Raw genomic sequence first — 15,259 nt, 5'->3', positions numbered from 1 at the left:
AGGCAAGATCACTCTGTCAAAGTGTAGCCCACTTCTAAAAACATGTACGTCACAATAACATTTCACTGGATATCTTTTCAAGCCGTGTCTCATGTCACGTTTGTACATCCAAAATTGTTTGTATTGTGGTCTTTAGAAATGGTCAGGAATCTGGGTCTTTTTTATTTATTTATAATTGAGTCATGAATATACTTTGATTGGTCATGCGGTTCCTTTTATTATGAATTGTTAGGGGAATAAATACAGTAGCATTTAAGTGAAAAAATACAGTATGCGTTTATATGTATAACAAAGTAGCCACAGTGTAGTGATTATGAAAAAAAGTTTGCATCAGTGAGTTCACCCCCTTTACCATTTCCTCCTGGCCTCAGGGAGCGACCACTTCTTTTTGTCATTCTGCAGGAGATTTATTATGAACAGAGATAAAGGTCAGGTCAGTCTCAGGATAATTATATATATTTTTTATAATTAAAACACATTTTAATACAGTACTAACCTTAAAAGACTTGGGTCACACATTGTCCAAGGATTCATAAACGTTGCTGAAGAATTCAGGAACTGCGTCCTTGAATCCTGGCATCATCTCGTAGGTTTTGTCTTTTGGGAAGCGGCTGAAAGGAGCTTCGTGGACAAGGTCATCATACACTGAATCACTGTGCTCCTCCATCGCCAGTGAACTACCCTCTGTCACTGCATTACATGGGCTGCATGCGAGGTGATAAATGTGACTTTCTTCCACGGAGCCCAGGCCGCTCGGTGGTAGGCATGGGTCTGTTTTCTCCAAGCGTGGGACAAAGCTCTCAACTGGTTTTCTGGGCATAGAGGAGAGTCTTGGTGGAACAGCAGGAGGTTCAGTCAGTCTGTAATGTTGCTCCCCTTCAGAGCTGAACTTCATGGGGGACCTGCTTCTACTGAGCTCCGAGTAGAGGGTGTCGGATTTGGATGGAGATCTACAGTGACTCAGACTCTGATCCCACGTACATGAACTCTTGGCCTTTTCATCAGGTAACTGATACAGAGAGTTGGTTTGAAATTTAGGCATTTCCCTCGGCGATTTCTTCCGGAGCTGTGCATACAAGATGCTGTCCTTGTCGTTCAGGAAGTTACTCTGAAGGTCTCTGCTTCTCTGAGGCAATAGTGGAATTTCCTGTTCAACACAACAAGCTAAGTGGTTTATAACTACTTGAAGAAACGTATTTTGTTAAAATTTCAGATGAACCAAGAGGTCAACATTAAAGGAATCTTAAAAAAATCTTCAAATTCAGATTTAGTTAAAACATTACCATATGAAGTTATAATCTGAAGAACAATGTGCAAATGCGTATTTAATTCTACTGTTAAGTGTCAGAAAATTTAAGGTTTGAAGATTCAATTCAAAGATTCTTCGCAAACACAAAATTAGCAAAAACCGACGAGGCAAAAATATAGCAACATTTTTAAAATTACCTTAAAACTTTTGTAGCAATTAATAGCTTATTTAACTTGTTACAAAAAAGTGCTGTTGTTTTTAAAGTACATTTTAGAGCCCCGTGTACGAACCTTGGCGTTAGATTTTTGCATCTGTGTATGGGTCTGAACAAAGACGTTCTGCTGTTTCTGTCTATTCTTCACGGGTCTGTTTGTCGCCAGTCTTCTTCGTTCTGGGACAGTGATGGTATCGTACAACTCTTCAGTTTGTTCCTACATGGAATTAAAAACATAGAGTAAATAGACTTAGAAAGTAGAAAACTAGCTATAAAAAAACTCAACTTTTACCACTGGTTTCACCTCAGCACATGATGCTGTCAGATACTCTCCAAACGGCTGGACCGGGTGTGTCTTGTAGTAATTTACCACATCAGGTACAGTGTTGTGTCTTTCACTCGCTCCGCTGATCACAAACCGTCCATTTTCACGTTGGTTGATCACAAAATGTCGGCAGCGATCCCTGCCCCTGCACCGGAGAAGAAAAGATTGTTAGCATTCTTTACTATTTTTTTTAATAGAGGCAACTTTACAATAATTGAACAGCTTGTTTGGAATAACCCAACACTCACTTGTAGGACAGTATGTACCCAACGACTCTCTCACTGAGGCGTACCAGGAAACAGCCCTGTACCTCATGTTGGAGGATATCTTCTGCATCGCTGTGGAAATAGTAACAAGAGCTCAGAACCAATAATTTGATGTAAGAAAAAAAACTATTATTTTTTTGCATATTAATAAATAGACATAGTTTTCAATAAATTAATTGGATTTGTTTATTTTATATCTAAGTGTAGATCAGAGGCCGCTGACGGAAAAATACGGAAAGTTCGTCTTAACTTTTTAGGTGAAAAGACAAGAAAAATTAATTGAGATTTTTTAGTCGTATCAAAAAAATGTTGAGACAAAAGCAGGTTAACAACAGACCCTTAACCTATTTTAAACCTGTATTTTTTGGAGCACTGAATGCAGAAGTTTGACCAACTGAAATTGAACCGTCTTTTTTTTCTATTTTAAACAAACTTTACTGTCCTGATCTTTGTTTTTGTTTTTGTTTTTTACATTTACTTCCCTTTTCACTCCTTTTAAGACAGATGCAGCTGTGATCACAGATCACTGTGCACTAAACATGACTATATATATATATATATGTATATATATATATATGTATATATATATATGTATATATATATATATGTATATATATATATATGTATATATATATATGTATATATATATATATGTATATATATATATATATTTGTTTTTACAGTAAACTGAAATATGAAACTAAACCTTTTTTCTCTTCTTATATGTACTTACTATCGAGACACAAAACCCCAGAACCAACTGGGGAAGAAGCCATTTTGAACAATGTAGGGAGTTTGGGTGTCCACGAACCACTTGGACGTCAGTTCTCTGAGGCTCCTCTGAGTCAGTTCACCATAAGACTCTTGTTGTGTGTGTTGTTCATCGATTATTGGCTCCATTGTAAGTCGACCCTGGCGAAAAGATAAACGCAAGTCCTTGCATCAGGAGAACAGCCATATATTTTCAAACATTATCAAAGCGGCAGATATTGAACCCGTTTGTTTATCTTCAGATGGAGTCATGTCAGAGAGAGTGCGGTCGCCTCTTCTCAACAAATAATTTAAATCAGAACTTAAATGACATTTAAAATGCTTAGATGTTTGCAAAGGGTTTATTTGAATAGATTTCTTTTATAAAAAGTTGGTTTAAAATTTCATGATCAAATTAATGTAAATGTTTACTTTGGTAGGTTGACTAATAAAACCTAAACCTGCCAAACACTTAAAATATAAAGTAATAAAACTTGTACACGACTGAGTCTTTATATGTTTTATTTATTAAATTTATTAAAACTTTGAAGTTATACAATCTGTCTTAGAACTTTTTGACTTAGCGTGACTAGCGTAGTATTAATAATACTAAAATAATAATAATTATAGTAATAATAATAAAAATGTATATATATAAATAATAATTATACATACAGTATATGTATTTATTATTAAGTTCAAATAACTTTATTATATCTGTGTTAGAACTTACTGACATTACGCATGTTTATACGTATATGTGAGTACAGTACAATATATATTCATTTTAGGTTTATATGTGTATGTATATTTACTTATACATACTGTACACATATTTATATATGTGTGTATACATAAGTATATATGTATATATGTATGTTTGTTTATACTTTTATGTGTTAACACAAATTAGAAATTTCAATCTTACCTTGAATAAAAATTTCAGGCGCTTCGTTAAAGAGGGGGATTTTGAATTTTTCCGTTCTTTTATCGCTGACTCTGCAGAGATGTTTTCAGATCTGTAAGTCGCACAGTGCGAACAGGACTCTCTTCCGTACCCTATAAAATGTAATGCCATTTAAAATGTTTTTCGAAGTGTAGCTCAAATGCAGTAAAGTTAAAATATCAGATGCAGTTCATACCTTTCCTGGAGGCTGAGGCTGCTTGGTTTGAACCTGGTGTCATTTCAGCAAACAAAGACAGGCACGTTCTTACCACTCATTTGACTGTGATCAAATCTTTCTCTGGAGGAAGTTTGAGCCTACATGACAGATAAAGACAAGTGACATTTAGGGCGGCACACTTTTTCCGTGGGCTTGGAAAGCAGTGATGTATGACAACCATATGGCTTTTTTTTTTACAGCTCATTTGCATAAAAACAAACAAGAGCTTCCTGGAGAGAAACGGAAAGTGAAGCTGTACAGACAGTTGTGGTTTACACAAGTGCGCAGTTTTCTGAGACATGTTTAACCCACAGGAGCAAAGCTGCGTCACCAGTTCATCTTTAGGGTTTTGTGACCCTGATAGGAACAAAGCAATGGAGATATATGGGAAGATTGCTGTACAATATCACTGTTTAAATTAGGTGTTTTCCAGCAATGTTTATAATGCTGTTGTAACTAATAGCAAACATTTAACCTTTTGTCAGCTGCCTACTGTCACTGACCAAGGTTTTGGCCCATGATGATCAGTAGGAACCTGTGGGGGAAGAACAATAAGAGGAACAGTGTGTGTCATAATGAGCGGGATGAAACTCACTGTAAATACTTCTCCCCTCCCTCCCCCCCCCGGAAAAAAAAACAACACATTTCTCCACTATTATCTAAAACATTAGTAGGTGAATGTGTTAGTATTCATGAAAAAAATGGTAATTTTATACTGTACGTACAAAGATAGTGTATACATTTATTTCTTTTGACTAAGTGTACCACAGGACATGAAATACTTCAGAAGCTTCCTGACTCAGTTTCTACTCCTTTATTTGATTTGATTTGTTTTGTTTTCAAAGAAACCATTTCTCTATATGATTTTAACTGCTGTGATTATAAATGTAGTGCCAATTAAACATCAGTCACTAACTTTTACATAACAGTAAGAATCTGAGGATAAAAGTTGAAAAAGTTGAATTGTCTTCTTTAAATTAGACCTGGTCATGTTAGGGCCCTGGGCCACATTTGGCCTTGGCCTGTATCAAGAGTGAGGTAAAACATAAACAAAGTTTCATAAATATTAAATGCTTTTTGCTATTATGTTATTTTGAACAATTTTTACCATATATCTATGTTTTGTTACGAATGCATATTATCATACACAGATAGCAAGAGCTTTTTTCAGAATTTAAAACTTGAAGCCCAGTGTGATTGTGGTTAGCACTTTGCTGGGTTTCAACGGGTAGTTGCATGTTTTGCTGCAACAAGGACTTGTGACAAACTTCCTGTAAAATGTACCCCTGAAGTCTAAGACACTTTCCCATCCTTCTCTGCCATGCTTGCCTGCACTCCTGGAAGGCTTTTTCTGGGATCCTCTGCAGTCCCATAGTCACAGCCTTTTAGATACTGGAGCGTTTGCTTCGTTCAGTGCGTGCGAAGAGGCGAGAGTTGTGGCAGGACGACCTGTGGCTGCTTCACCATGACAATGGACGTGCTCACAATGCCCTGAGCATTCGACAGTTCTTGGCCAAGAAGAACATTGCCATGCTGGACCAGCCTTCCAGGAGTGCATGCAAGCGTGGCAGAGAAGAATGGGAAAGTGTATTAGACTCCAGTGGAAATTATATATAAATACATACATGTGTATATATAATTAGAATAGTAGGGTATGGTAACTTGATTGTGTGTAAGGTATGAAGATAATTAACCTACAAGCTTCAAATGTATGTTTGCTAGTTTTTTGTTTGAAATTAAAAAGATTTGATTTGTGAACACTTCAAACAAGAATCAAGCAATAGAGCGTCAACAGTTTAATTAGTAACTACATAAAAACTACTCAACAACAATACAACTGTTACGCTGTTACCGCCAAAAAGCTCTCTCTCTCTCTCTCAGAAGATATTTTTACATCCTTTGGTCAAAGAAGTGCACAGAGGATGTGGCTCTTCGAAAGGTCACAAGTTGTTTGTCACGTTGACAAATTTTCCATTAGGCCTGAATCTAAACATGCATCTTCACTAACAACCTGTACTAGTTTACGTAGACAATAATAGACTAAAAGAACGCAAGATGCGGTTTTAAATTCCACTCACTGTGTTGCAATAATTTAAAACAAATAAATCTTCACTTTCCGTTTGCACCCTCAAGTACAAGTCCATGTACTGTTTACCTCACAGGCTACGTGTTTTGTATTATTACACAATCAGGTCTGCAACTCTGCACAACAGGTACTAAGAATCAGCCGACGTCTAACCTTACTTTTCTGTTTAACATTATATACTATACGTACATTGGAGGTAAGAGCTTTCAACCTCCAGCTCCATATATGATTAAAGTGAAGGCCCTACACACAGACACAAATATAGAACACAAACATTTTTACACACCATGAATAAATTAGGGTTCCTTGAAATATCTGTATCTAAACTAAGTAAACTAAGTTTAAGTTTGCCAAGCATAACTGGAAAATGTCAGCCTGGACCCAGTTAGAATTACAGTGAGCTAGAAGGTGGACAAACAGTGAAATAACTAAAAAACAGAAATAGCTTAAATTCCAAAATGTGTTATTTGTAAGTTAAGAAATAGCTAAAAGGTATACCCAAATTAAAATGAGCCTGAAACCAAAACATAAGCAAAGATAATTAAATGCTGGCCCTTTACCTTAATGACCTCAAATTTGTAAAAAAAAAAAAAGAAGAAGAAGAAGAAGAAAAAGTTCAAGCTGGTAAAAACAGCATAAATGTGTGAAAGAAAATTAACCTAAACCAGTATCAGGTAAAGTTAAATATAAATAGATTAATTTGAAGGCCTTTACAAATATGTAAAAAGTTTTTTGTAATAAAGATGTCAAAATACATTCCAGAGAAGTGACAAGGTACAAAGTAACATGGTCAACAATTTAATTAATTTAAACTATCAGGCTCCATTGAGGCAGCCTAACTGCTGTTGCTGAAACTCCTTGTGATGAGTGCCTTTTGATCAGCGTCACTCTCTACTACACTCACCCGTTATATATTTACAAATGAACTAAACAAAGGACCTGTAAACCAATCAACGGTGATTAATTCTGGAAGCACGTGACCCATTGTAAAGATTTGCGTGATAAACCAAACCCTCGTAGGCATTATTTAGGAAGGCTCAGGGTGTCAAGTCTTTTCTTGTGAAACAGCGCCGCTCAGGGTCGACCCGCCGCTTATACCCAGTTTATTTCGTCAACTGCATTTCCCATGAGCCTGTGCGCAAGAGGCAGTCATGCGGATGGAAACAGTAGCGAGCATCCGCTGCAGCGCTTCGCGAAGAAGGACAAAGTTGGAGAGAAGATGCATGAAGAGGAGGATGGCCGCGGGACGAGCCCCTGCTCAAACCCACGGGTCACGGCTGCCAAGTCCATGGACATGGCCGAGGTGGAGGCAACGAAGGAGCAGTCCCCCAAACTGTGTGGCTACCTGAACAAACAGTCCGGCAAGGGGCCCCTGAGGGGCTTCAAGCCGCGGTGGTTCGTGTATGATCCGAGGAAGTGTTATTTATATTATTTCAAGAGTCCACAAGATGCTCTGCCGTTGGGATACATCGACATTGGCGACGCCTGTTTCTGCTACGACGTGGAGGGAGATGATGGGCAGTTTGAGATCCGAACAGCCGGAAAGGAGTTTCAGCTCAGGGTACTAACTTTTTTCACCCTCCTCTCTTCCAGTGTATGCGTGTGTTCTGCGTATGTTACTGCACTGTTTTGCTGTCAGCTGTCACTTCCCATTATTTATTGCAGTCACACCCATTTAAATTATAGACATATAGATACACATTTATATTCTCTTTTTTTCCTGTCTTTCCCCTCGCTGCGTTCATGTATTTTAATGTTGCTGTGCGGGGTGAAGCCTGTTGAATGCAGGGATGCAGTCTGCTGGTCGCTGACCAGTCGTTGACTAGTGCAGGGCCGATGCTAGATAGTTAAGGGCCCTGTGCAGAGCTGCTCTGTGAAAGGCAACACAACAACTAAATTTGTGCTGCAATTCACGTTTACTTCAATTATTTGCTCCACTGTAATGTTTTGCATGATGAAAGTGGTTGGGTCCTTGGCATTACAGTTGGCCTGAAGTAAGGACTTTGTCACATCTACATATTAAGATTAACAATTTGGCCGAGGTTGCCAACAATGTCACTTTTTATTTAATTTAATTTTAGGGGTCAGTGGATACCCATGTTATGAAGGAGTTCTTTCACCCTGCAGATAATTTTTAATGGCCTTGATTGGCCTCGACAGCTGACTGGACATAATTTCTGTAAATGTTTTGATTCTTAATTATTTGGAAAATCATATATATATACATATATATACACACATATATATACATATATATATACATATATATATATGCTAGGGATGCACTGAATATTCAGAATATTTGGTTTTTCGGCCAAAAGATCCATAATATATACACATACATATATACAGATGTCTGTGTCTATGAAGTGTTAGATGTGGTGGTTGTGAAGTCCTGTTGGACTACAGGCCATGTTTACCAGACAAGAGATGAGTCAGCACATTTTCTCTGCCACTCGTCCCACTGTTTACATTTTTAGATTCATTCAAATGTCCATGACCTCATCTACGCGCCTCTCATCTGCAGGGTCACAGCTAATCATGTGGTGGTTTTACTTGTTATCATGTGACACTGACAGGTTCACTGGAAAAATGTCACAGTGTTTGGCAGCAGATGGTGTGAATTTTTTACCCAGAAGCTTCCTGAGTGGCCCGAGGCTTGAACTGAGACCGAAACCAGTGTCTGTTTCTATTCACATGACTGACTGAAAAGAAAAAAAAACAGCTATTTAAAGTGGGTTTTTTGCGTGTCTAATTTAAGCCTACACCTGTTATTAAGTGCTATTGGATTTTCGGTGATGTCAATTGTCTCTGATCATCTATAACTACTGACTCGTGTGCAGCTTTGGTCGTGTTTGTGCATGGACTTGAAACTTTGCTAGTTCATTATTATTGGTCTATTGTAGGTTAACCATGAATTGCATGTGTCTTTTCTTTTGTTTTGCATGTCCAGGCCCCTAGCAAGCAGATGATGAATTTCTGGCTGCAGCAGTTGCAGCAGAAACGTTGGGAGTACAGCAGCACACGAGGCTCCGGTCATAGAGATAGCTGGAGTTCTCCAACCCAGGCTTATCCTTCTACAGGCCTTGTGAGCACAGACAATGGTAGGCAGTAACACAATCAAGTACACATACATGTACAGTACACACGTACTAACAGTGTGATGGTACAATATGCAGTTGATGCTCAGCCTTAGGTACAAGACAGAACATAAACACCTACAGTTTCTATGAGGGATTTAAAAGTTGGCCAAGTGGTTTTTGTATGGTCATTAGATAGCATGTGATTGTGTTCTTTATAAGCATTCACACATAAAAAACTAACAGAGATAAGAGGACTTGAAGTTAAAGGTCACTTCTGTTTTATCAGCTGTGCAGCAGATGTGTTATACACCGTGAGAGCTGCTCCTTTGCTTGTTGAGTCTATTGTTTGACTAATCACAAGTGTCTAATGAGGTAACATGACTTTTCTGATTGTACAAAGCTGCACTCCCGGAATAAAACAGTTTCCCCCTTACACATGAAGCATTAATTAAACACTAATAGTTAAGGATCAGAGCCTGGGATTGTAATGATTGACCAAAAAGAGCTCCAGGCTGTGGCCTGTAAGCATTGCCAAGAAGATTGTCATGGACTCTCACGTCTGAAACAAAGTAGGACTGCAAACCCCCTACTGTCTTGGTTAAGATTAATGTGAATGTGACACATGATATGATGTCATGATAAATGTCATTTTTTTTTTACGATAAAAAAAAATCTTTATCAGGAAAGGTTATCTTATGAGTTAAGTTGATGGCAAGAGCTGGATCAACTTGCAAACTATTAAGTACTACTAAACAAATGAACAAAGATGTTCTTTTAACAGTAACATTTCTGCTGATACGATCCAGAATCCAGAGTAATAGAGGAACCAGGTTAAAATCGTACTTCTCTGACTTACATCTGAAACTCCCCCAATTTATGGGAGTGTTAAGACAAACTCAATTGGACACAGGCCATTTATGATTGTGTAATTTTTTTATGCTGCGTTAATATTAATGTTATTAGGTCATCAGACCTACTCTGATGAAACATGCAGTTACCAGGAAGCCCAATGACTGGTGGTGTTAAATGATTCCAAACAGACCTACTACTAATATTAATAGTTCAATTGATAAGAATATACAGTATATTTAGATATAATATAAGTTGATATTAATAATGTTATTAATAAGAATGTATATTCTTATTATTTTTCTTTTTTTTAGACGTTATTGTCTTTGAGAAGCTGAGCGACAGCATGGAGAAGGTTCGCAGTGACTTTGCCATGGAGGCAGATGGCGGATCAGTGGTTGGGATCCAAACAGCCAGAGGAGCAGCAGCTGTTTCCCAGAACACACTTAACTTCTCCCTTAAAAACTTCGGTACAGACCTCAGGTGAGGGTTGGTTAAAATGCAACTAAGTAAATTTAGGCCAGAGATACTGTTTTTCCTTCCAGTAATTGTATACTCATCTCTATGATGCAAGTCCCTGCTAATCAGGTGTAACTAGTTTGTCTGCTGCTGCCTGTTCCCCAATAAGAGCTGTAAAGAGGAAACCAAATACCTTCCCTTCCCTTCTTGTATAAGTCTTTGTACATAGGAAATTGTTACATCCAGTTCACCAGTAACATGAAGATATCAACAGTTCCTCTCTGTGACCACAATACATCCATTTAAGCACTACAAGATGCCTTTTAACTTAGTTATTAGAAAGGCACATTCAGATTTTTTTAAAAGGTCAGATCAACTGTTAACTCTAATCCACTCCAGTGAACCAACAATTTGGTTCTTCTTGTACTGTACTTGGATAACAAAATCATCATTTCCATCTTGTACCTCACAAATATCTCCAGTCTTGACCCTCCTCATCCTCCTGTTTGATTTCTGTTCTATTAGGAACTCCATGTCTTATCTACGGCAGGGCCGTGGGGCTGAGAACAGGCGGAGTGTTTTCTACACCAGTAAACAAGAAGCAGAAGAGTGGGAGTTGGTGGATGCCCCGCCCAAGGACTTCTCTGAGCAGAAATATCATCCAGATACACAGAGACGTACGTCCACTTCACGCTGCCCAGTCACGCAGTTTCCAGCTGAGCATGACACATGCTTGTACTCCCCAGAGGAGATGGTTTTATTTGTCTGCACTCCTCCACTTAGTTCCACAGTGTTTCTGTTTTGAAAGAATAATTTAGTTCTTGTCTCTCAACTACACTTCTTTAGGTAAATGCATTATTATAACATTTCTCTTTCTTCTCAGATTCCTTTGGATCAGCATTTAGCTTTGACTTTGTACGGAACTCAACACGACCTAAGAAGCCCCTGCTTTGGGAGATGATGGGCTCTGGGAAGAATGGTCGTAGCGCTGAGACCCGAAGTGCGGAGAGCTCCATGGTGGAGTGTAATGGTAGCAAACCTCTGGAGTTGCAGCTACGCCTCCAGAACCAACAGGAGGAAATGAACCGCATGCAACAGGAACATGTCAAACTCAAAGAGGAGTTGTCCAGCCACAAGGTACAGTTCCCAAAGTATTTTGTTATAGTGCTTTGAAAAGGTTGTTAAAAAAAGCTATTAATCTTATGAAAAGTCCAGCTTTTCTTTGTGGTCGGAGTTCGCGATGTAAATACGTAAAGAACATACTAAAGAACTATAAAGTTTATTCATTAATAAGCAGCAAGAGGTTCCAGTGAGCAAGCAGCACATGGGATTTTTGTTCTTCAAAAGATAATGAATGACACAGAATGTCAAAAGGAGTGGCATTGTGCACCATATTTTAGGCTGGACCGTGTACTACTAAAACCAAGAGTGGCAGAGGAGTACATGAGGGTGGTGCAAGAAATGTATACAAAAGTGAAGCCAAAGCAGTTCAAGTTACAGATGGGTTAGGACAGGAGTAAGGTGAATTCTTAAGAAGAGCTCAGGTGGGTTAGATGGGCTGCCAACCTTGATGTTCACAGACATCTTGTACTGTGGTCTGCAGTGACAGACAGCAAGTGGAGAATAATCTGGTGGGGGTCTCCACTTAAGAGATGGAAAATAAAAGTCAGTAAATGAAAGTAGAAAAAGTAGAAATGTCTGAAGAAAATGTAAAGTTAGGAAAAAGTCTGCTAAATCTCTTTTTTTGCAAATCACTTTCTTTAGATTTTACTTTTATGAAAGAAATGTGCATCTTATCTGCAAACCAATCACAATCATTGAACCAAATGCTTTTTGTTAACCAGGAGCTGGTGAGACTTCTGCAGCAAACACTGAGGACGTCTCAGTGTGAGCGACCCACGGTACGCTGTCCAGCACAGGTTCCAGATTCAGTGGAAACTTCAGACCAGCCTGAGTCCTTGATAAATCAGGAAGGATTCACGCAGCTGGAGAATGTGGTCCAGGAGAGAGATGAACAAATTAAGTCCTTGTGTGGCCACATGGAGCGTCTGGCCTTAGAAAAGGAGAGTCTGCAACAGGAGCTGAAAGGCTTGAAGATCAAAGTGGGTGAGATTAATGATCAGCTGGGGATGATGATGGAGACCATCCAGGCTAAAGACGAAGTCATTATGAAACTGTCCCAAGAGAGCTCAGAGAACAGTGGGAGTACTAACGATGCCACTTCACATTCTCCCATCAAAGACCAGCAGGAGCTGGACAATCTCAAGGTAGAACAACAGCAAATCTTATACATGACATTTGCTGAGTTGCAAAAACTTCTATTCAAAAGAAAGAATCTGACTATGGGTTCAAGAAGGGGAAAGGTCCCAAACTTGGCACTGTTTAAGATGAAAACTGAAAACAGAATACCTCAGAGCAGAGTGAATAAAAATGAAATCAAAAACAGGCTGCTTTTGCATCCGACCTGAATCGTTGCTTCATAATTTCAATTTTGGTTTTTCCCTAGTTATTTCTTAATCTCAGTAGGGACTGGTCCCACCTCTGTACACTCCCCTTCACAGAATAAAGTGGTGGAAAATAAATGGATTTAAAAAAAGCATCAACACCACATTCTAATGCAGGAGTGGCAAACCAGTCCAGAAAATTGCACAACCAGCACATTTAATAGCCTAAGAGACACTCCTTCCCTAGTCTTTAACTGTGTAGTTATTATACCTTCTCTTAATTCCATTAGCATGGTTTAATTTTTTTCTGACTATTATCTGGAGGCTTCACGATAGAAATGTTTATAAAATAAGGTGGCAAATTCAACTCAGAATGTAGCAAGTTATAAGTGGAAGAGTTTTTGTGTTAGCAGGATTAGCTTAGCATAGCTATTCCATAGGAAAAAAATTGAAATAAAAACACCATCAGCTAACAATGATGAGAAAAGCATAACATGACTGCCAGCTGTCAAATGGATAATTTACTTTGCTGATTCCCATTAAATGTTCTAATTGTAGTAATACTTTTTATTGTTATTTTCACCCTTTTAAAGTACATTTGTTACAATGTTACATAAGTTTTAATCTATTTTATGGTTTGCTTGTAAGAGATTGTAATTAATAACACGTTCATTAATGTTAATGTGTGCATTCAATCCTAATCTGACCTAATCAACTTCAACAAATCATATCTTTCCCAAATAGAACATGATCGTTCACAGGTTTCAAATGACATGTTTGTTCTAATAATGTTTAAATTCCAGGTGTTTAAACTGTTAATAAGTTATTTTAGCTTCAGAAAGAGTTACAGATGTTAATCTTTTGTGTGTGTGTGTGTGTTTACTGATTAACCAGAAATTCTATGTGTGTGTTCTGATCTTCCAGGACAGTCTTCAAGGCTACAAATTCCAAAACAAGTTTCTGAACAAAGAGATTTTAGAGCTGACAGTATTACGCAGAAATTCAGAAAGCAGAGAAAAGGCCTTAGAAGCAAAGGTAATTTGTGTGTGGCGGTTGACGGTGCATTTTCTGTTCATAAAAACAGGAAGTCTGAGTAACGTGCAGGGGGAAGTCCAGCACTGAAATATTACAATGCACACTGCAACACTGTTTTAACACCCCTCCTCTACAACTTCTGTTTTGCAGTGTACAGCCCTGGAGGCCAAATTGTGTCAAGTAGAGAGTAAATATCTGGTGCTTCTTCAAGAAGTAAAGAACCCAGTGTGTTCATCATCAGAACAGAGCCCTGCCCGCGAAGTCATTTCCCGATTATTGGAGGACGCGCTGCAGGTTGAGGGGTCCGAACAGCAAGAGCATCCTATCTTCAAGCCAAACGTTGTTAGGTAAAAATGTTTGATTCGTCATTTTAAAAGTGAGTAAAGGTCCAAATAATCAAAATTGGCAAGAAAAGAAAACAAACAAACAAAAAAAACAAAACAATTTGAGCCCAGATATATAAAGGTAAGATGACTGAACTACAGCATGACCTAGTCATAACTACATAATAGTAAAGAAAAATAGTAAATAATATATATTTAATATATTATATAATAATATATATATAGCTTTAATACTGTTTTTAAATACATTTCCTTTATAATCCCAGAATTAGCCAATAAATAAAAAAATATATACAGTAGTTCGCTGAAGGTTTGCAAATTTAGACAAACATTAAGCAAAGAAACAAAAAATATGTAAAGGTTGACAATAAGGTTACTATTTGGTAAAACGTAACCAACATACTTTATCTAAAATCTTTATCTAATATCTAAACGTAACCAACATACTTTATCTAAAAACTAGTCTATATACAGAATATATATCATGTTAAACATAACAAACTGAAAATAGTTCAGAGTCAATATCATTTACAATGACCATCATAACAAAGAATGTAAAACTAAACTAAAGTAGCAACACTAATTTCATTATATTTGTCTTCCACAGTGAGTATGACGTGTATGGCTTCAAGACTGTGCCTGAAGAAGAGGAAGAGGAGGAGAAGCTAGTTGCAAAAGTAAGAGCTTTGGAGCTCAAGTCCTTGTCAATGACCGATCAGGAGGTTTCAGTAGGAGTGAAGTGGGAGAACTATCTGGCCACCACCATGAACAGAGACCTGGTTCGCTCTCCGGAGCTCAAAGCTCTTATCCGCTGTGGCGTTCCCCACGAGCACCGCTCCCAGGTATGGCGCTGGTGTGTCTCCTTTCACGTCAAGAAGTTTCGGGATCATTTAGCCCCAGACTATTATGAGACCTTATTGAATGTTGCCCGGGAGAAACCCAACCCTGCCTCCAAGCAGATTGAACTGGATTTGTTGCGTACTTTGCCAAAC

At 38.1% G+C, this 15,259-nt stretch overlaps 2 protein-coding genes across 2 annotated transcripts in view; one reads left to right on the top strand and one right to left on the bottom strand.

The window, feature by feature from the left end:
* Positions 1–348: 348 nt before the first annotated feature.
* On the bottom strand, positions 349–4,065 carry LOC103379967 (SH2 domain-containing protein 7). Its single transcript, XM_025056333.1, is given in 8 exon segments — positions 349–396; positions 497–1,147; positions 1,540–1,680; positions 1,768–1,933; positions 2,037–2,126; positions 2,788–2,966; positions 3,733–3,863; positions 3,947–4,065. Coding segments are annotated over 8 exon segments (1,449 nt in total). The 5' UTR covers positions 3,990–4,065.
* Positions 4,066–6,670: 2,605 nt separating this feature from the next.
* tbc1d2b (TBC1 domain family, member 2B) overlaps positions 6,671–15,259 on the top strand; it is a 12,978-nt gene continuing 4,389 nt past the window's right edge. The window contains 9 exon segments of the mRNA XM_008311713.3: positions 6,671–7,614; positions 9,007–9,157; positions 10,300–10,468; positions 10,970–11,121; positions 11,328–11,581; positions 12,289–12,711; positions 13,813–13,923; positions 14,074–14,270; positions 14,875–15,258. Of these exon segments, the coding sequence (XP_008309935.2) occupies positions 7,180–7,614; positions 9,007–9,157; positions 10,300–10,468; positions 10,970–11,121; positions 11,328–11,581; positions 12,289–12,711; positions 13,813–13,923; positions 14,074–14,270; positions 14,875–15,258 (2,276 nt within the window). The 5' untranslated portion in view covers positions 6,671–7,179.

Source organism: Cynoglossus semilaevis, chromosome 6 (assembly GCF_000523025.1).
Source record: "Cynoglossus semilaevis isolate Cse_v1.0 chromosome 6, Cse_v1.0, whole genome shotgun sequence".
NCBI classification, from domain to species: Eukaryota; Metazoa; Chordata; class Actinopteri; order Pleuronectiformes; family Cynoglossidae; genus Cynoglossus; species Cynoglossus semilaevis.
This window is presented reverse-complemented; position numbering and strand designations above follow the sequence as displayed.